This window comes from Scyliorhinus torazame, chromosome 31 (genome assembly GCF_047496885.1).
Source record: "Scyliorhinus torazame isolate Kashiwa2021f chromosome 31, sScyTor2.1, whole genome shotgun sequence".
NCBI classification, from domain to species: Eukaryota; Metazoa; Chordata; class Chondrichthyes; order Carcharhiniformes; family Scyliorhinidae; genus Scyliorhinus; species Scyliorhinus torazame.
In genome coordinates, this window is record NC_092737.1 from 10,176,621 (window position 1) to 10,203,566 (window position 26,946).

At 55.2% G+C, this 26,946-nt stretch overlaps 1 protein-coding gene across 1 annotated transcript; it reads right to left on the reverse strand.

Annotated features, from left to right (window-relative positions):
* wrap53 (WD repeat containing, antisense to TP53) lies at window positions 1-25,883 on the reverse strand. The gene is made up of 11 exons (XM_072493309.1): window positions 25,741-25,883; window positions 19,000-19,674; window positions 18,349-18,447; window positions 16,453-16,561; window positions 12,691-12,779; window positions 11,594-11,684; window positions 9,722-9,854; window positions 8,834-9,042; window positions 7,904-8,007; window positions 7,191-7,334; window positions 1-5,336 (listed from the first exon to the last, which is right to left on the reverse strand). The coding sequence occupies exons 2-11, from the start codon at window positions 19,476-19,478 to the stop codon at window positions 5,108-5,110; spliced, it is 1,686 nt and encodes a 561-aa protein (XP_072349410.1). The 5' UTR covers window positions 19,479-19,674; window positions 25,741-25,883; the 3' UTR covers window positions 1-5,107.
* Window positions 25,884-26,946: the final 1,063 nt, after the last annotated feature.

The window sequence follows — 26,946 nt, forward strand, 5'->3', positions numbered from 1 at the left end:
TTTGATCTTTAATATTTTTTATTGACAACATGTAAAACTGTACAAAAATGGAACTCTTGCAACATCGAAAGAGTGAGCCTCTGATGCTGGCACACTGGATGCCTCTGGGTTAAAGCTGAACAGCTCAGAGTGGGCGGCGGGGAGGGGGGGGAATGTTACATCATTGACCTGGCTGTTCCTCGTCCACCTCAGGTTTGGGTCGTCAGTCCAGGTCACCCCTGAAGCGGGCAGTGTTAACACTTGCGCGTGGTATTCCCAGGCTCTGCGCCCAAGCGGGGGATACACTGGAAGGCAACATCCCACCTCAAACGCTGGGACGGGGGTCGCAGGTCCTCATTTTGCCACAGCTGCACGGGTTTCTGCAATTGCTTCGATCGTCCGCTCCCCAACGCCACTTCCAAGAGAGGGGGGAGGGGCCAATGGGGTGGGAGGCGGTAACGTGGCTGGCACCAGCAGAAAAGCTCACTTCACTTCCTGCCACGGGAGGTTTTACTTTAATATTTAAATAGTAAATTTCTGAAACAAGAACTTATTCAATAGATCTGGAGCAAAAGAATGGAACGGAGGGAGGGGTAACCCCCCTCCCCATCCTAACTGTGTATGAACAAAACCGCAATAAACTCAGTTCTGCCAAGTATTTGGGCTTATTATTATTTTTGTACAGCTTCCTTCCAATGCATCAGAGATTGGCTTTTAACTCCATTCCGTCCATTATTTACACTGAAGCTTCAGGACCGCCTCAGTAATGGGGAATCCCAAACTCCAGCCCCCGGTCCCTGTTCCCCAGCAGCTTCCCCCCCCCCCCATACGCTCGAGGGCTGGATGGCTATGGAAAGCAGGGAACCTGGATGAATCCCATCCCTGCCTTTCACAAGAGCAGAGAGGCAGATTATAGCCCCCATGTCGACACCAACTCTGCTGGCAAAGGTCCGGGTGACACCCCCATTCGACAAGGCACAAAAATGGTCTGCGGGTTCAACACCCTCCCCTCCCCATTTAATATTCTGGCCCTCTCCCTACAGGAAGCGGCTGACCCAGTGGCCTTGGGAGGATGAGGGCCGGTCGGCGTACCTGCTTCAGCTCGAAGTCTGCGATCAGCAAAGGCAAGGGGCTCAGCAGCTCGGGGACTGTCACAAACAACGGTCACGACGAGCTGTCGTAGAACTGACTGATGACAACCGTAAACCTTCAATAAACCAAGCACGGGTCAGGTTTGCCCCGACTGAAGATCCCAGGGAGCCAGAGCTGCCGGAAATCGGACGGAAATTCCTAACCTGAAGGCTGTAGCGACTGGTTACAGGACCCCTGTAGAGGAGGGAGCCCCAGCTGCAGTCAATTAAGTCTCGGCCCCAGCACAGCTAACTGGCCTCGACTTCAACTGTGCTTGTTTTTGGAAATGCAGCTAGGAGGGCTCCCTGCAAACGCCAAGGACTAGACGTCATCATCCTGCCTGCCAGTTCCTGTGGGTTTTTTTTTCTTTAAAATAAATAACCAGAGTTGCAGAATTTGATCCCTTCCCAAAACATCTGAAAAATTCCCGAGTAATTAGATGGGGAATTTAATCTGTCTGCACGATTAGATGGAATACCGGCCCTTTGTGGATTGCAGGTGATGGAAAACCAGAGGGACTTGTTGACCGCAGAAACTGGTAAAAATCCCACGCAACATAAACAGAATATCATTTTAATCTGTTAGCACATGTACCCCTGGCACCGGTCTGCGTTTGCTTTTTATGAATAGGTCACTTGTGAAATAACGTATATAATTTTGTGTCTCTTGACGTACAGATGTGGGGTTACGTCATTCAAATCACGGAAGGGCCCAATCGGGGAAACGCAGATTTGGGAAGACCCAAAACAAGGGGCAATCAATGTAATTTAGCCGCTGGTAAATCCAATAAATCAGAGAGGGTTCACTGGGCTGATTCCTGGGGTGGAGGGGGTTTGTTTGCCTCACGAGGAAAGGTTCAGCAGGTCGGCCCGACACCCTTCGGGAGTTTAGGAGAACGAGAGGCGACCGTATAGAAACATAAAGGATTCTGAGAGGGGGTGGCAGGAGAGCGGGCGGAGAGGGTGTTTCCCCAGGTGACAAGACTCCAGAACGCGGAGGAACAGTTCAACTGAAGGGGGCCTCCCAATTAAGACAGGGACGAGGAGGGATTTCTGCTCTTAAGTGTTGTTCGTATGTGGGGTTCTCTACCCCAGAGAGCAGTCGAGGCTACAGGCCACTAAATCCCGTCAAGGCCGAGTTAGACAGGCTTGATTGAGAAGCAAGACAGGGGAAAGTGGAGGTTCTGCACAGCTGAGGGCTCCCGACCACAGCCCAAGGATTATCCCCTTCATTCCAGAAATCCGAGGGGTTATGCCGATGTTTTCTAGCCAGGCGACATTGCAGGAACGGGATCCTGGGATCCGGTCAATCGCAGCAAGTCCTGGTCCACGCACCCGATGAACCCAGTGCAATATTTAAACAAGGTAAAACCCACAGAGGACACTAAAGAGCCGGTTAACATCTGGAAGGAATGAGCGGCGATCAGAATGCTGGGCTCCAACTCGGGGAGCCTCGTGTTCAGGACATTAACCCAACCGTTCCGTCAGTCACACCGCCGCCTTCTCCAGCAGTTATTTAGAAAGTTTGGGAGTGGGGAAGATGGAGGTGCCATGGTATTTTTAGTGAATTCAGTTCCTTGCCACTAAGACACATATTCATCATTTGAAAAGTATTTGAAATGATTGATGAGAATTTTCTGGCACCTTCATCCAGCCCTTTGTAACAGACACTGCCTCAACTTCCATTCTCACCCTCACACTCCCACATGTTTTTCCTGCTTTGCCAGATCGGTGCCATTACAGGTAGGGGCTGGAATATTGATCATCCAGGCACATAATGCCCCATCAAACACTCCCAGGACAGGGACAGCACGGGGTTAGATACAGAGTAAAGCTCCCTCTACACTGTCCCCATCAAACACTCCCAGGACAGGTACAGCACGGGGTTAGATACAGAGTAAAGCTCCCTCTACACTGTCCCCATCAAACACTCCCAGGACAGGGACAGCACGGGGTTAGATACAGAGTAAAGCTCCCTCTACACTGTCCCCCTCAAACACTCCCAGGACAGGTACAGCACGGGGTTAGATACAGAGTAAAGCTCCCTCTACACTGTCCCCATCAAACACTCCCAGGACAGGTACAGCACGGGGTTAGATACAGAGTAAAGCTCCCTCTACACTGTCCCCATCAAACACTCCCAGGACAGGGACAGCACGGGGTTAGATACAGAGTAAAGCTCCCTCTACACTGTCCCCATCAAACACTCCCAGGACAGGTACAGCACGGGGTTAGATACAGAGTAAAGCTCCCTCTACACTGCCCCATCAAACACTCCCAGGACAGGGACAGCACGGGGTTAGATACAGAGTAAAGCTCCCTCTACACTGTCCCCATCAAACACTCCCAGGACGGGTACAGCACGGGGTTAGATACAGAGTAAAGCTCCCTCTACACTGTCCCCATCAAACACTCACAGGACAGGTACAGCACGGGGTTAGATACAGAGTAAAGCTCCCTCTACACTGCCCCATCAAACACTCCCAGGACAGGGACAGCACGGGGTTAGATACAGAGTAAAGCTCCCTCGACACTGTCCCCATCAAACACTCCCAGGGCAGGTACAGCACGGGGTTAGATACAGAGTAAAGCTCCCTCTACACTGTCCCCATCAAACACTCCCAGGACAGGTACAGCACGGGGTTAGATACAGAGTAAAGCTCCCTCTACACTGTCCCCATCAAACACTCCCAGGACAGGTACAGCACGGGGTTAGATACAGAGTAAAGCTCCCTCTACACTGGCCCCCATCAAACACTCCCAGGACAGGGACAGCACGGGGTTAGATACAGAGTAAAGCTCCCTCGACACTGTCCCCATCAAACACTCCCAGGACAGGTACAGCACGGGGTTAGATACAGAGAAAAGCTCCCTCTACACTGTCCCCAGCAAACACTCCCAGGACATGTACAGCATGGGGTTAGATACAGAGTAAAGCTCCCTCTACACTGTCCCCATCAAACACTCCCAGGACAGGTACAGAACGGGGTTAGATACAGAGTAAAACTCCCTCTACACTGTCCCCATCAAACACTCCCAGGACAGGTACAGCACGGGGTTAGATACAGAGTAAAACTCCCTCTACACTGTCCCCATCAAACACTTCCAGGACAGGTACAGCACGGGGTTACTAATCTCAAGCGGGAAGCCTGCAGGTTTGGGTTGCCTCCACCCAGGGGCAGGAGGGTCAGTCAGCCTCCCAGGGGCAGGAGGGGCAGTCAGCCTCCCAGGGGCAGGAGGGGCAGTCAGCCTCCCAGGGGCAGGAGGGGCAGTCAGCCTCCCAGGGGCAGGAGGGTCAGTCAGCCTCCCAGGGACAGGTGGATCAGTCAGCCTCCCAGGGGCAGGAGGGGCAGTCAGCCTCCCAGGGGCAGGAAGGTCAGTCAGCCTCCCAGGGACAGGTGGATCAGTCAGTCCCCCAGGGCCAGGAGGGTCAGTCAGCCTCCCAGGGGCAGGAGGGTCAGTCAGCCTCCCAGGGGCAGGAGGGTCAGTCGGCCTCCCAGGGACAGGTGGGTCAGTCGGCCTCCCAGGGTCAGGCGGATCAGTCAGCCTCGCAGGGACAGGCGGATCAGTCAGCCTCGCAGGGGCAGGAGGGTCAGTCAGCCTCCGAGGGGCAGGAGGGTCAGTCAGCCTCCCAGGGACAGGAGGGTCAGTCGGCCTCCCAGGGACAGGCGGATCAGTCAGCCTCCCAGGGGCAGGAGGGTCAGTCGGCCTCCCAGGGACAGGCGGATCAGTCAGCCTCGCAGGGGCAGGAGGGTCAGTCAGCCTCCGAGGGGCAGGAGGGTCAGTCAGCCTCCCAGGGACAGGAGGGTCAGTCGGCCTCCCAGGGACAGGCGGGTCAGTCAGCCTCCCAGGGGGTACCTCAGAAATAAAATGTAACAAGAGAAACATAATGGTACCTCGTTTGACTGGGGGCGACTTTTGTCTCAATGAGCAAACGGGGCAACCGTTCCGCCCCACCCCCCCTGCGTCCATGGAACGCAAAGCGCTATGAGCGCCAGTTAGTCCAGCTCCAACACGGCGCCCTCGATTGGCGAGTTGCTCCCTGGGTTGTCGGCCTGTGTCGCCGGGAAATGCTGCGGGGAGCACAGCCACAGCTTCACCGAGTTCTCGGACCTGATGTTGCGGTGGGTCATCAGGATGCCGTTGCCCTCGTCCTCGCTCTCGGCTGGCTCTGGGAACTTGCGCTGCCCCGAGGTCGTGGTCAGCAGGGTCATGTGTGGGTGTAGGCTGCGGAGGGGGAAAGCAAGTCACGGGGGTCAGAGCTTAACGTACGAGGCAGAGTGGAACGTCGGTGAGGCGGGTCACGTTTCCCACGCCGCACTGCATTTATATAGGCGCCTTTAACATTGTATAACCTCTCGACATCCTTCACGGAGCGTTCCCAAACAGAAATTAAACATCGATCCCCCTTTGAGGACATCAGGCACTGTAAGCGGCGCTGTAAGCTTTGTCCAACGGTTTTAAGGAGCGCCTTAAAGGAGAGCAAAGATGCAGAGAGGCGGAGAGGTTGAGGGAGGGAATTCCAGAGCTTAGGGCCGGCCAATGGTGGAGCGATGGGAATTGGAATGCACAGAAGGCCGGCATTAGAGACGAGCAGAGATCGTGGACGGTTGAGGGGCTGGAGGGAGTTTCCAGAGATAAAGAGGGGGGAGGCCATGGAGGGATTGGAATACGAGGAGGAGAATTTATATATCGACAGGCAACCGACAGACAACTAATGTGGCTCTGCGAGCAAGTGGGAGTGATGGGTGAACGGGTCTTAGCTGTCATGTGAGAGTACCTTGAAGAAATGGGTGTTTATAAATGGGTGTGTACATAAATATCTGTAGTGAAAGTACCTTTAAGAAATGGGTGTTTATTACTGCAGTGATGTCAGAGACTGGGTGGAGCTGGGCTGTCTGTCGGCTTTTTACTTTCGTTTTAGGCTGTTTGCTGCAGGGTGTGTTTCGTTTTAGTTTCGTTTTAGTTTTGTACGTAGGGTGGACAGAGAGAGCCTTTTTCCTCGGATGGTGAAGTCGAGCACGAGGGGACATAGCTTTAAATTGAGGGGAGATAGATATAGGACAGATGTCAGAGGTAGGTTCTTTACAGAGAGTAGTAAGGGCGCGGAATGCCCTGCCTGTAACAATAGTGGACTCGCCAACATTAAGGGCATTTAAATGGTCATTGGATAAACATATGGATGATAAGGGAATAGTGTAGATGGGCTTTAGAGTGGTTTCACAGGTCGGCGCAACATCGAGGGCCGAAGGGCCTGTACTGCGCTGTAATGTTCTATGTTCAGTGTTGGAGCTGAAGCCAGACAGAGCAGGTGTACTGTTGATCTCTCTGCCATGAAAAAACTATCTGTTGATCATTTGGTGATTTAAAACTAATAACTGCTCGCAGTAGTGTTCTGCTTCTGTTTCAAGGTTTTTCTTTTTAAGTATTCTGGATGTTAAAAGGTCAGCTTACGGATTACTTGTTGTATTCTATGGGGGTTGTATTTGAATTAATGGTTGCTAAGATGTTCACTGTATGTTTTAAAAAGGTTAACTTGAGTTCATAGAATAAACATTGTTTTGTTTTAAAAAATACTTTTCCATTTCTGCTGTCCCACACCTGTAGAGTGGGCCGTGTGCTCCCCATACCACAATCTAGTAAAAGTTGTGGGTCAGGTGAACTCCATGATACACTTTGGGGTTCTCTAAATCCTGGCCCATAACATAGCACAAGTTAGGACATGGCCAGCTGAGTTTTGGATGACCTCAGGGTGTTGAAGGGTGGGAAGCTGACCTGGGGTCTGTTGGGATGGTTAAGTCTGTTGGACGAGGGCTTTGCAGCAGGGGAGCTAAGGCAGGGGAGGAGGTGGCCCATGTCACGGGGGTGGATGCAGACTGTTTGGGTGATGGAGGGGAAACACCACAGGAAGTTCAGCCCCCCACACAGTTCACCTTCAACAGCCACACAAACCTCCACATATCCTCATTCCGGGATCGTTGCCCGCCACCCTCTCCTTGTCCGTCAAACTGTTTCTTCCCCCACTTGGCGTTGCCCACGCACCCTGCAAAGGGCCTCCCCGGAGTAGTTGCTGCAGCTTACCTGATCCCGTTAACACAGTCCTGCTGAGTTTGGAATTGTAGGATTGGATCCAGGACAGGGTCTGGCTCAGCGGAAGGTGGCAGTGTGATGTCCCACACGGAGACCGTTCCCTCGGTGTTCCCGCTGACGACGTAGCGCCCGGAACTGTGGGGAGACAAGCAGGGTACTCACACCGTGTAGGAGGCACAGCAATCAGTGTGTGCACCGCGGACTCCCATCAGATAATGATCAGACTGTCCCTTGTTTTTGTTTGTTGGGGGTTGGTCAAAGGATAAACGTTGGTCAGGACACGGGGTCAGGGGGAGAGAGAACTCGCCTGCTCTTCTTCCGAAAGAACCGCAGGATCTTGGGGCCATCGGTTTAATGGAAAGACCGGGATCCCGACCACGCTACGCTCCCACAGCACTGGCACTGGAAGCGTCAGCCCAGTTTGTGTGCTCGACAGCCTAAACCCAGATTTTCTTTTCCAGTCACAAATTACTACGTCAATATTCAAATGCAGTGCCGGTGGTCACAGTGGACTAGCTGACTCTCGACACTGGGGGGGGGGGGGGGGGGGGGTGATGCGCAGCCTGTAAATTCTGATCCCACGCAGAAGCGAGCCTGCTGCTCGGCTACAGTTCTGTCGTTGGCACACCGGGGGAAACAAAACACGTGCGGTCATCAACCAATCACCAGCAACTCACTGGGAAGGAGTTAAAAGGATCACTCACACGTCCAGATCGAAATACATCCTCTGATTGGTGGTCGCTGAGCGTAACATTGAGAATAGCACTTTACCAGGCTGCCGTAGGTCCCAGCACAAGATTTCTGGATCCTGAGGGACATACGAGAGCACAGATAGTTTGGAAAGTTGGCAGTCGGGAATAGTATTGGGTAAGTATTGATGAGAATCCCCTTTTTGAAAGTTACTATTGAATCTGCTTCCACTGCCCTTTCAGGCAGCGCATTCCCCATCACAACGTAACGCTGCCGACTATCTTAAATCTGTCTGCCTCTGGTTCCCGACCCCTTTGCCGGTGGGAACGTTTTCTTATCATCGGATCCCCCTCATGTTCTTCAATGCCTCGATTAAATCTCCCCTTAACTTTCTCTGCTGCAAGGAGGACAATCCCGGCTTTTCCCAGTCTCTTCACGTTACTGAAGTCCCTCATTCCTGGTCCCATTTGAGGAAATCTCCTCTGCTTCCGATCCAAGGATTTCGGATCTTTCCTGGTGCCCAGAATCGGACACAATACTCCAGCTGGAGGTGACCAACGGACCAACATAACTTCCTCGCTTTTGTGCAGAGTACCTCCCGCACATACATAGAACATACAGTGCAGAAGGAGGCCATTCGGCCCATCGAGTCTGCACCGACCCACTTAAACCCACTTCAACCCTATCCCCGTAACCCAATAACCCCTCCTAAACTTTTTGGTCACGAAGGGCAATTTATCATGGCCAATCCACCTAACCTGGACGTCTTTGGACTGTGGGAGGAAACTGGAGCGCCCGGAGGAAACCCACGCAGACACAAGGCGAACGTGGAGACTCCGCGCAGACAGTGACCCAATGGGGAATCGAACCTGGGGACCTGGAGCTGTGAAGCCACAGTGCTATCCACTGTGCTACCGTGCTGCCCTCGGAGATTCCCTGCTTACCTTCCGCCCCCCGGTGTAAAGCAGGTTTCCGTCTGGTGAGAAGATCACGTGGGTCACCCCTCCCTGGTGGCCCTGCAGGATGGTGAGCACGGTCCCCTTGTCCCGGGAGTACAACCCCACCGTCTTCGAGTAGGAGGCGCAGGCATACACGTCGTGCTCGGGGCTGAAGGCGATGCAGGAGATGATGCCGGTCTGTCCTTGTTTCTTTGCTGGAAACAGAACAGGAAGTCAGTCAGCTGGCGTATTTGGGCGCGGCCAGACGGCTCAAACGCCCGGCATTTGCGCAACAGGGCGCGCAGAGCGAATTGCTGCCGTCCCAGCTCGCTGCTCCCTCGGGACGCTGCTGTACGAGGCTCTTCCCCGTGATCCCCATCTCCCAAGGAGCAGGAGTGCAGCCATTCCTCGGCGGGCTGCGGACTATGAACGAGGGGATTGAACAGAACAGGATACAGCCATTCGGCCCATTAGCCGAGCCAGCCGTTTGAAAGATGAGCGCCACCCCCCTGCCCTGCTGAAACGCTTCTCATCAAGTATTTATTTGCTCCCCTATTAAAAGCTAAAGACTTCTGATCCCATCATCCATTCTGGGATTATATTCACTATAACTGACGTGAACCCACAACCTCCTCCTGACTCAGAGAATTGAGATAAACGTGACATGCCGGACAATCTAAATTGCCCTTGATGATATCCGCATGTGAGACACTGCAGCCACGTGGCTGGGCACAGGGTGGGGTGGGGGGGATAATCGTTAAACCCATGCCGTTCGAAGAGTACGATGGTTTAAAGTCATTTCAAAGTGACGCAAGAAAGAGCAAATTGCCGAGTTCTAATGTCCCAATACAAAGCGCCCCAAACCCCCGCACATGGATACTGAAAAGGACGCACCCAATGTCGGTCTCTTCTCACAGTCCCGGCCAGGGCGAGATGTCTCGAACACCCTCACCATCTTCTCGAAACCGCAGAACAGCTGAGTGCCATCGGGCGTGAAGCAGAGAGAGTGCGCGGACGTCAGTTCATCCTGTAAACACAATAAACATTTGTTTTCAAGCCACTCCTCTCCCTGCCTATCTCTATAACCTCCTCCTCCAGTCGTTAACCCTCCGGGACTCTGCACTCCTCGATTATAATCACTCCCTTGGCGGCCCTGCCTTCCGCTACCTGGACCGTAAGTTCTGGAACTCACTCCCTAAACCTCTCTGCTTCGCCCTTCCATTAAGACCCCTCTTACAACCTACGTTTTTGACCAAACATTCTGTCACTTGCCCTAATTCTCCTTCGGTACCTCGCTGACAAATATTGTTTGGCGATTGGGCTGAATTTAGGAATTTTTTCTACATATTCGATTATATGTATCTGGTGCAGTAATGGTTTTAAAAGCCTGGGTTAAGGTGTGTTTGCATCCTCGGCAGCGATGTTTTAAAAAATCTTGGTTTAAAAGACTGTGGCTACAGAAGGTGTCATTAAGATGTCGTAAAAGCAAGATCACAATTATTTCAAACCATGCTTAGGATTAAAAGGAGGGGCTGATGGGTTTTTCTTATGAATTCTGGGGAGAAGATTAATTAGAGATTTTGGCCGGGATTCTCCGTTCTGGTGACTAAGTCCCCACGCCGGCAGGAAAACCAGCGGCAACCACTCCAGCGTCAACAGCACCCGAAAGTGCGGAATTCTCCACATTTTCGGGGGCTAGGTGGACGCCAGAGTGGTTGGCGCCACAGGGACGGTGTGAGTTTGCGCATGCGGCGAAAGGCCAGCGTGATTCCGCGCATGCGCAGACTGGCCGGCGTATTTTGCCGTGTGCGCGGGGGGTTCTCTTCTCCGCGCCGGCCATGGCGGAGTCCTACAGGGGCCCGGCGCGGAAGAAATACGTGCCCCCACGGAACAAGCCCGCCCGCATATCGGTGGGCCCCGATCGTGGGCCAGGCCACCGTGCCTCCCCCCCCCCAAAGGGTCGGATCCCCCCGCGAGGACCGCCCACGCATACTCACCTGCCAAGCCCCGCCGCTGTGTGAGTTGAGTGATTCACGCCAGCAGGACTGGCCACAAATGGACGGCCGCTCGGCCCATCGGGGCCCGGAGATTTGCCGGGGGGCCGCCCCCGCCTGAAAAATGGCGCCAGGGGATAGGGCAGCTGGCACGGGGCGGGATTCGCGCCATTCTCCGGGGAGTTGGAGAATCCCGCGCATGGTATTTAATACTTAAGTAATCAAGACCTGGCATTTGAGTGGGATAAAGATGATGTACTAGTGGGAGGAGCCAGGTCTGCGACGGTGAGTTTTGACGTCAGTTCTGCCAGAAGCTGTGAGCTGAATAGCAGCTTGTTGCCAAATGCTGCGAGGTTAAGCAATAGTCTGCCACAGACAGAAGGATCTCTCTCTTTAAGCAGTCTTGTCAAGACATCTCTATACAGCAGGTGTCTCTTTATTCGCTAACTTTATTTATAAGTGGCTTTTGACCTCCGATGTGCTTTGATTAATTGACGGTATTCGTTCGTGGTAAACAAGGTTTCTTTGTATTGTTAAGAATTGTTGAACTGTTAAGTGCAAGCTCTTTCTTTTATGATGTTAAGATCGTTTAATCCTTTAAATCGTTTAAATGCCAACTATCCAGTGCAAAGACAAACCTGATTCCACACTCGCTGAGCATGTGGAATCAAACGCTGACCGGCAGCAGTAACCAGGCTGACCTCTCCCTCCAAACCCAACCCAGAGCTGCCGCCCCCAACCCCTCCGTGTCTCCCGGCAGCTTTGGACTCACCAGGTGATTGTACGGCCTGAAGGTCGCCCGCAGGTCCCCGTAGAATGCGTCCCAGATGTGAATCGGGTTGTCCCGACTGCTGCTGGCCAGACTGCGAAGGGAAGGGCAACATCGCGGAGTTTAGAAGCCCTCGCTCTGCCTGCCGTCTGGCCTCAGCAGTCGCGCGGGTTCACGAGTACAAAGAAACTGACCTCAAACTAAACGACGCCGAAGTGAAATGTGAGTTTGCGGCAAGCAGGGGTTACTCTGCTGTACAATAAAGACCATCAAAACCCCTGCTGGAAATATACAGCAGCGCCTGTCAATATTACACAGAGCATATACAGCACAGAAAAGGAAAAGGGCAATTCGTCCCATCTGTTAAAAAGCAACCCAGTTAGCCTCCCACTCTTTCTACATCTCCCTGCAATTTTTTTTTAACCCTCAACTTCCTTTTGAAAGTGGCCATTATTTTGTGCATTCAATGGATCGATACCATTTGTCCCAACCATTCGCGGTGGTAGCGAGTTCTGCATTCGCACCACTCGCGGAGGAAAGCAGTTTCTCCTGAATTGACGACTGGATTGATTAGTGGTCATCCATTCATGGACGAGCTCCAGGCCGCCCCCACACAAGGGGAAACAACTTCTCTTTGTCAGCAGCAGTCAAGTGAGGGGAAGGGTTAGTAATGCTTCACGACACAGTTTTGCACATAGGCTGGGAAGGTTTAATCGAGATGATCAACATGATAGGGGGTTTCGATCGAGTAAACAGGAAGAGACACTTTCAATTGGCACGAGCGTGAATGGCCTCCTGCTGTGCAGTACGCCTGAAAGATCAAAAAACCTCACTCATTTCAGGGGTAATCTGCTACGTGCTTTAATGACGCTCAGGTATTTTGAGAGCGTGACATTCTCACGTGCCGCAGGAGAGTAAATCCATATTTTCTAAATAACGAATAGCAAAGGTGCGAGCCCCTGAAATGTGGTTCGTGGACCGAGCGCGGTGGGGGAGCAGCTGGCGATTGAGTTTTGGGGCCGACAGTCACTTAGAAGCAAGACATCAAATATACAGGAATATACAGTAATATTCTGCACTTACAAGCGAGCAGCACTTACAAACAGGTCTCAGGAGCCAGCGAGGACATGGGTGGGTACCAGCAATAATCATATATGGTATCTCCCTCAGGCATACGCAATACCGCACTCTGTAAATTTCAAAGGCAAGAGGTGAGATCAACAGAAAGAGAATGGGAGGCGAGATGAGAATCGTTTCCTCATTTTCACAAGGCAGGTTGTTATGGTCTGGAAGACGCTGCTTGAAGGAAGCAGATTCCGCGGTAACTTTTGCAAGGGAACAGGATAAATACTTTTCAGGAAAACTATTTGCAGGACTAACAAGCTGGGAGGGAGCGGGAACTAATCAGAAGGCTCTTTAAAAGGGCCAACTCAGGCACTCAAGGGCAAATGACATCCTTGCATTTAAATGGCAACTTGAATCTTCTAAAACTTCCCTAAGTGTTTCCTAACTATATAAGGAGGTAACGAGACTGAAAGTTGGTTTAAAGAAGTAGGTCTTAAAGAGCATCCTAATGACGGAGAGAGAGATAGAGAGGCAGACAATTTAAAAAAAAAATTTCGGGTACCCAATTCACTTTTTCCAATTAAGGGGCAATGTAGCGTGGCCAATCCACCTACCCTGCACATTTTTGGGTTGTGGTGGCGAAGCCTGAGTGTCAAATTACTGAGAGTCTTTAAGACAGAGGTAGATCGGTTCTTGATTAATAAGGGGGTCAGGGGTTATGGGGAGAGGGCAGGAGAATGGGGATGAGATAAATAGTAGCCATGATTGAATGGCGGAGCAGACTCGATGGGCCGAGTGGCCTAATTCTGCTCCTATCTCTTATGGTCTAATGTGCAAACTCCACACAGACAGTGACCCAGAGCCGGGATCGAACCTGGGACCTCGGCGCCGTGATGCAGCAGTGCTAACCACTGTGCCAAGGTGCTGCCCGCGAGAGGCAGATAAGTTTAAGGGAGGAATTCCAGAGCTTAGGGCCCAGACAGCTGAAGGCTTGGCGATAATGGTGGAGCAATTAAAATCGGGAGCGTGCAGAACTGGAGGAGCGCAGAGGGTTGTAGGGCCTGGAGAAGGGAACAGGGATAGGTAAGGGGTGAAGCTGTGGAAGCATTTGAAAACGTGGATGAGAGTTTTAAAATGGAGGCCTTGCTGAGCTGGGAACCAATGTGGGCGTTGGGTGAATGGGACTCAAGTGTACGACAGGGAAAAGGTGGGAAATTGGTGAGGAAAACAATGGGGTGGTTGAGGTTGAGGAAGTGGCAAAGGTTGCGGGCTGCAGCTGCAGATGAGTGAGGTAGCACGTTAGGTGAGATGGGCAGAGAGCAGGCTGCACCAAAGCTGTTCTCAACCTCGCAGCCCAGGACTAAGGAGAACTTCCTCAGCAAATATTCAGGCAATATCCAGGCGACACCCATATCCAAAAGGGCGATTCTAACTGTGTCCCCATGACATTCAATAGCTGAATTCCCCAACATCCTGGGGGGGTTACCATTAACCAGAAACTGAACTAGACCCAGCCATATTAATACTGTCGCTACAAGAGCAAGTCAGAGGCTGGGAATCCTGCGGAGAGTAACTCACCTCCTGACGCCCCCCCAAAGCCTGTCCACCATCTACAAGGCACAAGTCAGGAGTGTGATGGAATATTCTCCGCTTGCCTGGATGAGCGCAGCTCCAACAACACTCGAGAAGCTCGACACCATCCAGGACAAAGCAGCTCACCTGATTGGTACTCCATCCGCCACCTTAAACATTCACTCCCTTCACCACAGCGAGTGCCCACCACCCTCTGGGGAAGATAGTTCCACACACTCGTGACCCTCTGGGCGAACAAAGTTCCTCCTCATCACTGTCGAGGCCCCGTGATTTTAAACTGTGTCCCCTGGTTCTGCTCTCTCCCCCAAGAGGAAACATCCTTTCAACATCCACCCTGTCAGATGCCCTCAGGACCTTGTACGTTTCAATAAGATCGCCCGTCACTCTCCAAATGGATACAGGCCCAACCTGATCCCCAGAAGAAACCCCCTCATCCCAGGTGTCAACTGAGGATACCTTCTCTGAACTGTTTCGAGTGCAATATCCTTCCTGAACCAAAACCGTACACATGACTCCCGAAGTGGTCTCACAAACGCCCTGTATAAGGGTAGCGAAATGTCCCTACTTTTATACTCCGTTCCCCTTGCAATAAACAAAATTCCATTTGCCTTCCTAACCACCTGCGGAACCTGCTGACTAATCTTGTGTGGTTCATGTACCAGAATACCCTCTGTGCGGCCCGAGTTCTGTAGCCTCTCTATTTAAATAATATAATAATATAATTTCAAGAAGAAATTATATACAACTCTTGGGGCGAAAGGGATATGGGAGGGAAGGCGGGATCAGGGTATTGAACTTAATGATCAGCCATGATAATGAATGGCGGAGCAGGCTCGACGGGCCTCCTCCTGTTCCTATGTATGTTTCTCTGTATACTGCTTTTCTAACCTTCCTGCCAAAGTGGACACATTCATTTTCCCACGTTGTACTCCACCTGCTAGTTTCTTGTCCACTCACTTAACCTGTTTATATCCCTTTGCAGACTCTCTGCGTCCTCTCCACAACTTACTTTCCTATCTATGTGTCATCCGCAAATTTAGCAACTACAGACTCGGTCCCTTTACCCAAATCATCGACGTTGATTGTTAAGCAGATCCCTGTGGCAATCTACTCGTTACATCTTGCCAGCCTGAAAATAACACATTTATACCTGTTGTTTAATGTCCGCTAACCAATCTTCTATCCATGTTAATCGAGGTGGCACATTGGTTCGCACTGCTGCCTCACAGCGCCGGGGACCCGGGTTCAATTCCCACTTGGGCCTCAGTAGGGCTCTCTTCCAGAGGGTCGGTGCACTCGATATTGCGCCGTAACCTTTGATGTGCCATCTTGTCAAATGCCTTCTGCAAATCGAATTACAGCACATCCACACATTCCCCTTTATCCACATTGTTCCTCCCTCAAAGGACTCGAATAAATTAGTCAAGTCATGATTTCGCTTTCACAAAACCAAGGGCTGATTTTCGACCTCAACTCCATTTCCCCCCTCACCTCGTTGGGTTTTGGCCACTCCTTTATTCTGAGGCCGGGACCCCAAGTTAAACCCTTCTGCCAGTGAAAATAATAGCCTTTCATCGTATACCCTCTCAGAATATTTTAACATTTCAAATGACAGATCCCCATCGCCTAAAACATCTACATTTAAAACAGGGTGGCTTCTAATGCCCCCCCCCCAAAAAAACCCACCAGTTGCTGACACACATGCACGCACAGACACACATCGTAAAGACTGGATAAAAGCAAATTACTGCGGATGCTGGAATCTGAAACGAAAGAGAAAATGCTGGAAAGTCTCAGCAAGTCTGGCAGCATCTGTATGGAGAGAAAAGAGGTAACGTTTTGAGTCCGATGACTCGTTGTCAAAGCTCTGAGCTTTGTCAAAGAGCTTTGACAAAGAGTCATCGGACTCGAAACGTTACCTCTTTTCTTCCCTACAGATGCTGCCAGACTTGCTGAGATTTTACAGCATTTTCTCTTTGACATCAGAAAGACGCCTGGAAGGAGAGGGCGAGTACTGGAATCTGCCTTGCCACATTCGTTGTGGTTGAATATTTGCCCTGGGGAAAACTGCCTCAGTTTCTGGCTTCAGCAGTGGGCGGAAATTTGGGATTGAGGTGGGAAAACCTATTTTTTTTGTTTCTCTGAAGTCCGTGTGTGTGTGTGTATAAAGCACAAGACCGGCGCAGCAGGAAGGAAATAGATACCATTTCGGGAAGGTCATCCCACTCCCTGTTATACAGCTCAGAGGGGAGGTTGTAGATCCGCAGAGTGTTGTCAGCGCTGTTGGTCAAAATGCAAGAACCATCCGGGGCCCTACGTTGAAAGACAGGCACACAAAGCGACGGGTCAGTAAGAGATGCATCTGTTGAACCCAATTCAGACCACACCACACATCCACGCGGGAAAAAGAGCCACTCAGAAAGATACACAAAGAGCTTCAAAACCGATCTGTTTTACCTTCACGTTTCAAAAAGTACTTCATTGCCTGTGGGACACTTTCAGTTGTCCTGAAGTCACAAATTCTCAGAATGGTTATAGCACCAAAGGAGGTCATTTGGCTGGTTAGTCTGCACTGGCTCTCCAGGTAAGTCACTCCCAGAGTGCCACTGCCCCGCCTTCTCCCTGCAAACCTCCACATTCCTCCTTTACGATTAACCATCCAATTCCGACCCGGAACGCCTTGTTTGAACCTGCCCCCACCACACTCTCAGGCAGCGCATTCCAGATCCTAACCACTTGCTGCGTTAAAAAAAGCTTGCCAATTATCGTAAACCTGCGCCCTTTCCCTCTCGATCCGTCCACCAACGGGAACAGTTTCTCCCTCCCGACTCTGTCCAGACCCCTCCCGATTCTCAGCACCTCACTCAAATCTCCTCTCAACCTTCTCTCCTCCTTGGAAAACAATCCCAACTTCTCCGACCGATCCACGTAACTGAGGTCCCTCCTCCCTGGAAGTATTCTCGCCAATCTTTTCTGCGCCCTCTCTAATGTGGCTCCCAGAACGGGACGCGATCCTCCAGTTGTGGCCAGAGCAGTGCTTTTTTTTTTTTACACGTTTAACGTTGGCATAAGATTAAGTATCGGCCCACATCAGACCCGCCTGGATGAGATACATGGGCATGGGGCTAATGCAATCAGTGAGCCAAACATGGCCAAACCAGGCCCAGGCTCAATCTCTAGCACCGAGGACATTAAAAGCGGCCACATGACTCTGGGTGGGGGGAAACAGCTTGCATTTATATAGCGCCTTCAACATAGTAAAGCATCCCCAAGGCACATCACTGGAGCGTTTTCAAAAACAACATTCGACACTTGAGTCCCTCGGGAGCATCTTAAGCTGGTGAGAGTGAGGAACAAAGATGGGGAGGTTTGGGGAGGGAATTCCAAAGTTAGGGACCAGTCAGCTGAAGGCACTGCCACCAAGGATAGAGCGATGAAAACTGGTGATGAGCAAGAAGCAGGGTTGGAGGAGTGCAGGGGCTTCAGAGGATTGCGGCTGCAGAGGGTTATAAAGATAGGGAAAGATGGTCCCATGTAAGGATTTGGACACAAGGATGAGAATGTTACAATCGGGATGTTGCCGGGTCGAGAATCAAAGGTAGAAGTTTGCTAGTGGGGGGGTTGGGGGATGCACAGGGCTCAGACGGGCGGGCAGGGGGTGGATCTAGCTGAGTTGCTCTTGCAGAGAGCCAACATGGACGTAATGGTGCGAATGGCCCCCTTCGGTGCTGTCCCCATTCTGCAACAACAGAAATCTGCGATTGCCACCAGTAAACACACCTCACCTCGCACGGGGGGGAATCTGGTGCGTAGTCCTCGGCCTATGGCTGCTGCTGCCCTGGCAACGTCCAAAGCTGCCAATCAACCGAGGCAGTCGGGAGGAAGAGACGGGAAAACAAAACCTGTCCGTGACTCTGGGACGGCAAACAATTACGGAGACAGGGAAAAGGCTGGAAATGGGCCCCAAGATGTCAGAAATCTCATCCCCGTCTCGAAGAAAAAAAAATCACCACGACTTTTCAATAACTTGGGGCCTCTTTCTTGGCTCATTTCCAAAACTCTTCCAGGCTTTCCCATAACCAGCAGGCAGCTTCACTCACCACTTGCAGCCCTTCAGGAAGTTCTCCGCCACTCCTGTGTACTCCTTCCACGCTCCCGAGAGAAGCTGGGGCTGCTGAGTGAAATCGTATCCCGCCTGACTAGAAAGCAACGGAAAAGGCAGACGCATTAAAACCACGGAATCTTTACCAGCACTCGTCAACAACACTGAGGACGCAAGTATCCCCCCCCCCCCCCCCCCCCCCCCTCCAAGCCAGGTGGAGTACCAGCCTCTATTCAAAGAGGATCAGGGGAGCTTACCTCAAGAGTCCTGGGCCGATACTTTACCCATCATCCAACGATAGTAAACCGGATCGTCTGGCCATTAGTGTGCCCGGGGGGGCTTTGTGCGTGCAAACGGGCTGCAGCGCTTCCTCCAACACCGACTACACTTTAAAAGGGGTGCCGTAAATTGAGGGCGACGGGAGCTGTGGAAATGCGACTCAAGGGGGCAGCTTGCCACCAGCTTCGCGAGGGCAATTAGAGATGGGCAGCAAATGCTGGCCTACCCAGCAATGCCCACAGCCCAGAAACGAATAGAACAAAAAATTTGCAACATCCAGTCTTCCTGGACAAATGAATTCACACATTCTTGAAACGTTGTGTTTGAAGAACTCTGAACACGTTTTGAGAGGTATGACAGAGTTACTCACTAGTAAACGGTATCACTTTCAGTGCATTGCAGGGCCTCGTGCTCTCTTCCTAGTACGGTCTCCGCTTCACTCCTTGTATCTGGCTCCAGGTGGTCAGGACAATATTCCGCCTCCCGGTCTCCCTGCGTCTCTTCCTCCGCCTCAGCCGATTGCCCACCCGCGTCTCTCGGCGGGCTGCCAAGATCGGAGGTCACGGGGAGGTCAGGCGTCGTCGGGAGGTCAGAGGTCGCTGGGCGGTCAGGGGCCGCCGGGGCCTCGCACCCCTCCAGTCGCTCCGCTAGGTCAGCGGCTAGAAGCCGGGGTGAGCCCTCGTCGTTTGCCAGCCGGGCCACCTTGGCCAGGGGCTCGCCTCCGTCACCCTGCCCCTCGGAGCTGCTGGCCTGTTCCGCTGGTCCGATCAGGCCAGCCGGGGGATCGGGCGCGCTCTCGCCCTCCTTGGCCGCCTCCATGTCGGGCTCTGCCGTGCAGTCCGTCGCCATGGCTTCGATGGGCAGTCAGATACTTTCAGTGCCACAAGGGGAGCGCTTCTTAAAGTTTTTGATTCGTCTCCTGGCAGCCGGGCGCTGGCACGCTGTGGGGGCCTCGCGACAGAGCACAGTATTCATCACAAAAGGCGGCGGTGCTGCGGGAGGGAGCCAGGGAGGAAACGCAGGATCCAAGCGTCACGCCAGTGGGCTGAAATGATGGGACAGTTAGAAATTAGGGAACACATTCAGATACCTTGACAGATGAACAAACAAAAGTGCTCCACCCCAAATGGCTAAAAGGGAAGCCAGGCGAGTGCTTGATCAACTGGGGGATGCATCGCTTTCAGCTTGATCCCGCCAAAGAGGATGGGATGGGGGGAGGGGAAAGGGGGGGCTGTATATATTAACTGGCTGTCAATCAGGACCCCTTATTCCTCCTTCCCTTCACACCAGGTTCTCTCAAGACCAGAGTAGACGGTTTTTCTCTCACAATCTGATCAAAATCTTCGATATTAACAGGGAAATACAGGGTAGGTAAAGATAAACTATTTCCAGTGGTTGGAGGTTCTAGAACTAGGGGGCACAGTGTAAAAATTCGATCAGGCACTGACGCTAACCTGGAAAAGCTGCTGCCCATTTAAAGGGGCAGGGACCTACAGGGAAGGAGTGCATTTAAATCCCACCCGTTAGCCACGCCGCCTTTAAGACGATGGTTTATCTGGAGACATGTTTTTTTAAAACACCAATAGAATTTAAAAGCTTGGCAGATCACAAAAATGTTTGACCGGGGATAAAAACAATAATCAGAAAGGCGAATGGAATGTTTAGCCTTTCTCAGTGGGGGGGTTGAATATAAAGGAGAGGTTTTATTCCAGCGTTACAAAGTCTTAGGATGACCACATCTGGAATAATACGAAGATATACCGACAGCACAGGTTCATCGGAACATTACTTAGACTCCAAGGGTTAGATTGTGCAAAGAAATTTCATAAATTATTCTCTAGATACACGGTCGGGGTGATCTGATTGGGGTTTGAGGATTTTCAAGGGAACTAAGGCAGATGGAGGAAAACTTGGAGACATGACCTCAAAATAAGAATCAGGCCCCTCAGAAGTTAGAAAAAAACATTTATTTTAGATAAAGGTTGGGACAGGACATGGAGGCGAGTCAGGCGCTTGGGAGGTCAGATGCCAGTCAGCCATCGTCTCTCAATGAATGGCCACTTCCTGTTCTTCAAAAGGCTCAAATGAGACTGGGTGCAAGAGGAGAGAGATAGAGAGAGACAGCCCTTTCCCTAATCCCAGATCGTGTGTGCGTGCCAGAGGGGGAGAGGGAGGGGAATGGAGCGGACAGGAGTCCGTCCAAAACAGTAACCAGATTTGGCAGAGGGGGGAAGCCAAGGGTTCCGAGATGGTGACTCCCATTAACCATAGGGTGGGGATCACTCTTGTCCACAGATTGGGGGGGGGGTCTGGAAATTGCTGGGGGGGGGGTCTGGAAATTGCTGGGGGGGGGTCTGGAAATTGCTGGGGGGGGGTCTGGAAATTGCTGGGGGGGAGGCTGGAAATTGCAGGGGGGGAAGGCTGGAAATTGCTGGGGGGGGGGGGCTGAAATTGTTGGGGGGGGGGCTGGAAATTGTTAGGGGGGGGCCTGGAAATTGTTGGGGGGGGTGGAAATTGCTGGGGGGGGCTGGAAATTGCTGGGGGGGGCTGGAAATTGCTGGGGGGGGGCTGGAAATTGCTGGGGGGGGGCTGGAAATTGCTGGGGGGGGCCTGGAAACTGCAGGGGGTGGCTGGAAACTGGCAGGGGTGGGGGGCCTGGAAACTGCAGGGGGTGGGGGGCCTGGAAACTGCAGGGGGTGGGGGGGCCTGGAAACTGCAGGGGGTGGGGTGGGAAACTGCAGGGGGTGGGGGGGGGTGGAAACTGCAGGGGGTGGGGGGGGGGGTGGAAACTGCAGGGGTGGGGGGGGGTGGAAACTGCAGGGGGGTGGGGGGGTGGAAACTGCAGGGGGTGGGAAACTGCAGGGGGTGGAAACTGCAGGGGGTGGGGGGGTGGAAACTGCAGGGGGTGGGGGGGGTGGAAACTGCAGGGGGGGGAACTGCAGGGGGTGGGGGGGTGGAAAACTGCAGGGGGTGGTGGAAACTGCAGGGGGGGGGTGGAAACTGCAGGGGGGGGGTGGAAACTGCAGGGGGGGGGTGGAAACTGCAGGGGGAGGGTGGAAACTGCAGGGGGGGTGGTGGAAACTGCAGGGGGGGGTGGAAACTACAGGGGGGGGTGGAAACTGCAGGGGGGGGTGGAAACTGCAGGGGGGGGTGGAAACTGCAGGGGGGGGTGGAAACTGCAGGGGGGGGGGTGGAAACTGCAGGGGGGGTGGAAACTGCAGGGGGGGGTGGAAACTGCAGGGGGGGGTGGAAACTGCAGGGGGGGGTGGAAACTGCAGGGGTGGAAACTGCAGGGGTGGTGGAAACTGCAGGGGGTGGGGTGGGTGGAAACTGCAGGGGGTGGGGTGGGTGGAAACTGCAGGGGGTGGGGGGGGGTGGAAACTGCAGGGGGTGGGGGGGGTGGAAACTGCAGGGGGTGGGGGGGGGTGGAAACTGCAGGGGGTGGGGGGGTGGAAACTGCAGGGGGTGGGGGGGGTGGAAACTGCAGGGGGTGGGGGGGGTGGAAACTGCAGGGGGTGGGGGGGGTGGAAACTGCAGGGGGTGGGGGGGGGTGGAAACTGCAGGGGGTGGGGGGGTGGAAACTGCAGGGGGTGGGGGGGGGGGTGGAAACTGCAGGGGGTGGGGGGGTGGAAACTGCAGGGGGTGGGGAGGGGGGGTGGAAACTCCAGGGGGTGGGGGGGGTGGAAACTCCAGGGGTGGGGGGGGTGGAAACTCCAGGGGGTGGGGGGGGTGGAAACTGCAGGGGGTGGAAACTGCAGGGGGTGGGGGGGGGAACTGCAGGGGTGGAAACTGCAGGGGGTGGGGGGGGGTGGAAACTGCAGGGGGTGGGGGGGGTGGAAACTGCAGGGGGTGGAAACTGCAGGGGGTGGGGGTGGGAAACTGCCGGGTGTGGGGGTGGAAACTGCGGGGGGGGGGGGGGGTGGAAACTGCAGGGGGTGGGGGGGGTGGAAACTGCAGGGGGTGGGGGGGTGAAAATGCAGGGGGGGGGGTGGAAACTGCAGGGGGTGGGGGGGGTGGAACTGCAGGGGGTGGGGGGGTGGAAACTGCAGGGGTTGGGGGGGGTGGAAACTGCAGGGGGTGGGGGGGGGTGGAAACTGCAGGGGGTGGGGGGGGGTGGAAACTGCAGGGGGTGGAAACTGCAGGGGGTGGGGGGGGGTGGAAACTGCAGGGGGTGGGGGGGGGTGGAAACTGCGGGGGGTGGGGGGTGGAAACTGCGGGAGGGTGGGGGTGGAAACTGCGGGGGGTGGGGGGTGGAAACTGCGGGGGGTGGGGGTGGAAACTGCGGGGGGTGGGGGTGGAAACTGCGGGGGGTGGGGGTGGAAACTGCAGGGGGTGGGGGTGGAAACTGCAGGGGGTGGGGGTGGAAACTGCGGGGGGTGGAAACTGCGGGGGGGTGGAAACTGCGGGGGGGGGTGGAAACTGCGGGGGGGGTGGAAACTGCAGGGGGTGGGGGGGTGGAAACTGCAGGGGGGGGTGGAAACTGCAGGGGGTGGGGTGGGGGTGGTGGAAACTGCAGGGGGTGGGGGGGTGGAAACTGCAGGGGGTGGGGGGGGGGTGGAAACTGCAGGGGGTGGGGGGTGGAAACTGCAGGGGGTGGGGGGGGTGGAAACTGCAGGGGGTGGGGGGGGGTGGAAACTGCAGGGGGTGGGGGGGGGTGGAAACTGCAGGGGTGGGGGGGGGTGGAAACTGCAGGGGTTGGGGGGGGTGGAAACTGCAGGGGGTGGGGGGGGTGGAAACTGCAGGGGGTGGGGGGGGTGGAAACTGCAGGGGGTGGGGGGGTGGAAACTGCAGGGGGTGGGGGGGGGGGTGGAAACTGCAGGGGGTGGAAACTGCAGGGGGTGGAAACTGCAGGGGGTGGGGGGGGTGGAAACTGCAGGGGTGGGGGGGGTGGAAACTGCAGGGGGTGGGGGGGGGTGGAAACTGCAGGGGGTGGGGGGGGTGGAAACTGCAGGGGGTGGGGGGGTGGAAACTGCAGGGGGTGGGGGGGGTGGAAACTGCAGGGGGTGGGGGGGGTGGAAACTGCAGGGGGTGGGGGGGTGGAAACTGCAGGGGGTGGGGGGGTGGAAACTGCGGGGGGGTGGAAACTGCGGGGGGGGGTGGAAACTGCGGGGGGGGGTGGAAACTGCGGGGGGGGGTGGAAACTGCGGGGGGGGGTGGAAACTGCGGGGGGGGGGTGGAAACTGCGGGGGGGGGTGGAAACTGCAGGGGGTGGGGGGGTGGAAACTGCAGGGGGTGGTGGAAACTGCAGGGGGGGGTGGAAACTGCAGGGGGGGTGGAAACTGCAGGGGGGGGTGAAACTGCAGGGGGGGTGGAAACTGCAGGGGGGTGGGGGGGTGGAAACTGCAGGGGGTGGGGGGGTGGAAACTGCAGGGGGGGGTGGAAACTGCAGGGGGGGGTGGAAACTGCAGGGGGTGGGGGGGTGAAACTGCAGGGGGGTGGGGGGGTGGAAACTGCAGGGGGTGGGGGGGGTGGAAACTGCAGGGGGTGGGGGGGGGTGGAAACTGCAGGGGGTGGGGGGGGTGGAAAACTGCAGGGGGGTGGGGGGGGTGGAAACTGCAGGGGGGTGGGGGGGGTGGAAACTGCAGGGGGTGGGGGGGGGGTGGAAACTGCAGGGGGTGGGGGGGGTGGAAACTGCAGGGGGTGGGGGGGGGGTGGAAACTGCAGGGGGTGGGGGGGGGTGGAAACTGCAGGGGGTGGGGGGGGTGGAAACTGCAGGGGGTGGGGGGGGGGTGGAAACTGCAGGGGTGGGGGGGGGTGGAAACTGCAGGGGGTGGGGGGGGGTGTGGAAACTGCAGGGGGTGGGGGGGGGGTGGAAACTGCAGGGGTGGGGGGGGGGTGGAAACTGCAGGGGGTGGGGGGGGGGGGTGGAAACTGCAGGGGGTGGGGGGGGGGGTGGAAACTGCAGGGGGGTGGGGGGGGGGTGGGGGGAAACTGCAGGGGGTGGGGGGGGTGGAAACTGCAGTTGGGGGGGGGGGAACTGCAGGGGGGGGGGGGGGGGAACTGCAGGTTGGGGGGGGGGAACTGCAGGTTGGGGGGGGGGGAACTGCAGGTTGGGGGGTGGGGGGGGGGAACTGCAGGTTGGTGGGGGGGGGGGGGAACTGCAGGGTTGGGGGGGGGGGGAACTGCAGGTTGGGGGGGGAACTGCAGGTTGGGGGGGGGGGAACTGCAGGTTGGGGGGGGGGGGGAACTGCAGGTTGGGGGGGGGGAACTGCAGGTTGGGGGGGGGGGAACTGCAGGTTGGGGGGGGGGGGAACTGCAGGTTGGGGGGGGGGGGAACTGCAGGTTGGGGGGGGGGGGAACTGCAGGTTGGGGGGGGGGGGGAACTGCAGGTTGGGGGGGGGGGGGGACTGCAGGTTGGGGGGGGGGGGAACTGCAGGTTGGGGGGGGGAACTGCAGGTTTGGGGGGGGGGGGGAACTGCAGGTTGGGGGGGGGGGGGGAACTGCAGGTTGGGGGGGGGGGGAACTGCAGGTTGGGGGGGGGGGGGGAACTGCAGGTTGGGGGGGGGGAAAACTGCAGGTTGGGGGGGGGGGGGAAACTGCAGGTTGGGGGGGGGGGGGAAACTGCAGGTTGGGGGGGGGGGAAACTGCAGGTTGGGGGGGGGGAAACTGCAGGTTGGGGGGGGAACTGCAGGTTGGGGGGGGGGGGGAAACTGCAGGTTGGGGGGGGGGGGGAAACTGCAGGTTGGGGGGGGGGGAAACTGCAGGTTGGGGGGGGGGGGGGAAACTGCAGGTTGGGGGGGGGGGGGGAAACTGCAGGTTGGGGGGGGGGGGGAAACTGCAGGTTGGGGGGGGGGAACTGCAGGTTGGGGAGGGGGGGGGAAACTGCAGGTTGGGGGGGGGGGGGGAAAACTGCAGGTTGGGGGGGGAGGGGGGAAACTGCAGGTTGGGGGGGGGGGGGATACTGCAGGTTGGGGGGGGGGGAAACTGTAGGTTGGGGGGGGTGGCTGGAAACTGTAGGTTGGGGGGGGGCTGGAAACTGTAGGTTGGGGGGGGGGCTGGGAAACTGTAGGTTGGGGGGGGGCTGGGAAACTGTAGGTTGGGGGGGGCTGGAAACTGCAGGTTTCACGCACCCCCCGGGTGTTTCCCGCACCCCCAGGGCCTGGCTACTTGCCTCTGCCGGGTTATTGGGCCTCGGGCTCTTTCGGGGTTCCGGGCTGGGGTGGGCCTCTCTCAGGCCTCGGCCTCGAGCTCCGCTTCCTCCTCAGCTCCCGCCGCCTCCAGCGCGCCGGCCCCGGCCTCTCGCGAGAGCCCGACAGGCGCTGCACCAATCACAGCCTCCACACCCCAACCCGCCAGCAACAGGGCAAATCTACCCAGCAACAGGGCAAATCTACCCAGGAACAGGGGAAATCTACCCAGCAACAGGGGAAATCTACCCAGCAACTGGGCAAATCTACCCAGGAACAGGGCAAATCTACCCAGCGACAGGGCAAATCTACCCAGCGACAGGGCAAATCTACCCAGCAACTGGGCAAATCTACCCAGGAACAGGGCAAATCTATCCAGCGACCGGGCAAATCTACCCAGCGACAGGGCAAATCTACCCAGTGACAGGGCAAATCTACCCGGCAACAGGGGATAGCTACCCGGCAACAGGGCAAACCTACTTGGCAACAGGGCAAACCTACCTGGCAACAGGACAAATCTACCCGGCAACAGGACAAATCTACCCAGGAACCGGGGAATCTACCCGGCAACAGGGGAAATCTACTTGGCAACAGGAGATCCCTTCCTGGCAACAGGGCAAATCTACCCGGTAACAGGGCAAATCTACAGGGAGTGACAATTCAAAATCTACCCAGCAACAGTGAGTTAAAAGGAAAATCCAAAAGGGTAACATGGAGTGACAGGGGAAATCTACCCAGCAACAGGGAGTGACAATTTAACATTACCCAACAACAGGGAGTGACAAGGAAAACTCTACAGCGTAACATGGAGTGACAGGGAAAATCTACCCAGCAACAGGGAGTTAAAAGGAAAATTCTACAGAGTAACGACCGGCAAATCTACCCAACAACAGGGAGTGACAGGGAAAATTTACCTAGCAACAGGGAGTGACGAGGAAAACACTACAGGGTAATATGGAGTGACAAGGAAAATCTACCCAGCAACCGGGAGTCACAAGGAATACTCTACAGTTACATGGAGTGACAGGGAATATCTACCCAGCAACAGGGAGTGACAATTGGAAATCTACCCAGCAACAGGGTGTAAAATATTCTACTTTCCACACACCACCCATCAAACTCCTCAGTGTCCCCCACGTTAACCCCCGGATCGCAGAACTTTTACAAAACAGGAGGCCATTCTGCCCCTC

Coding starts and splice junctions, on each gene's coding strand:
- wrap53 (XM_072493309.1), bottom strand. CDS start 19,478: ATGGCGACGGACTGCACGGCAGAGCCCGACATGGAGGCGGCCAAGGAG. Junction 12,780..16,452: donor GGGATGACCTTCCCGAAATG/GTATCTATTTCC, acceptor TGAAATTTACAG/AGTGCGGTATTGCGTATGCC. Junction 9,855..11,593: donor TCAGGCCGTACAATCACCTG/GTGAGTCCAAAG, acceptor TTGTGTTTACAG/GATGAACTGACGTCCGCGCA.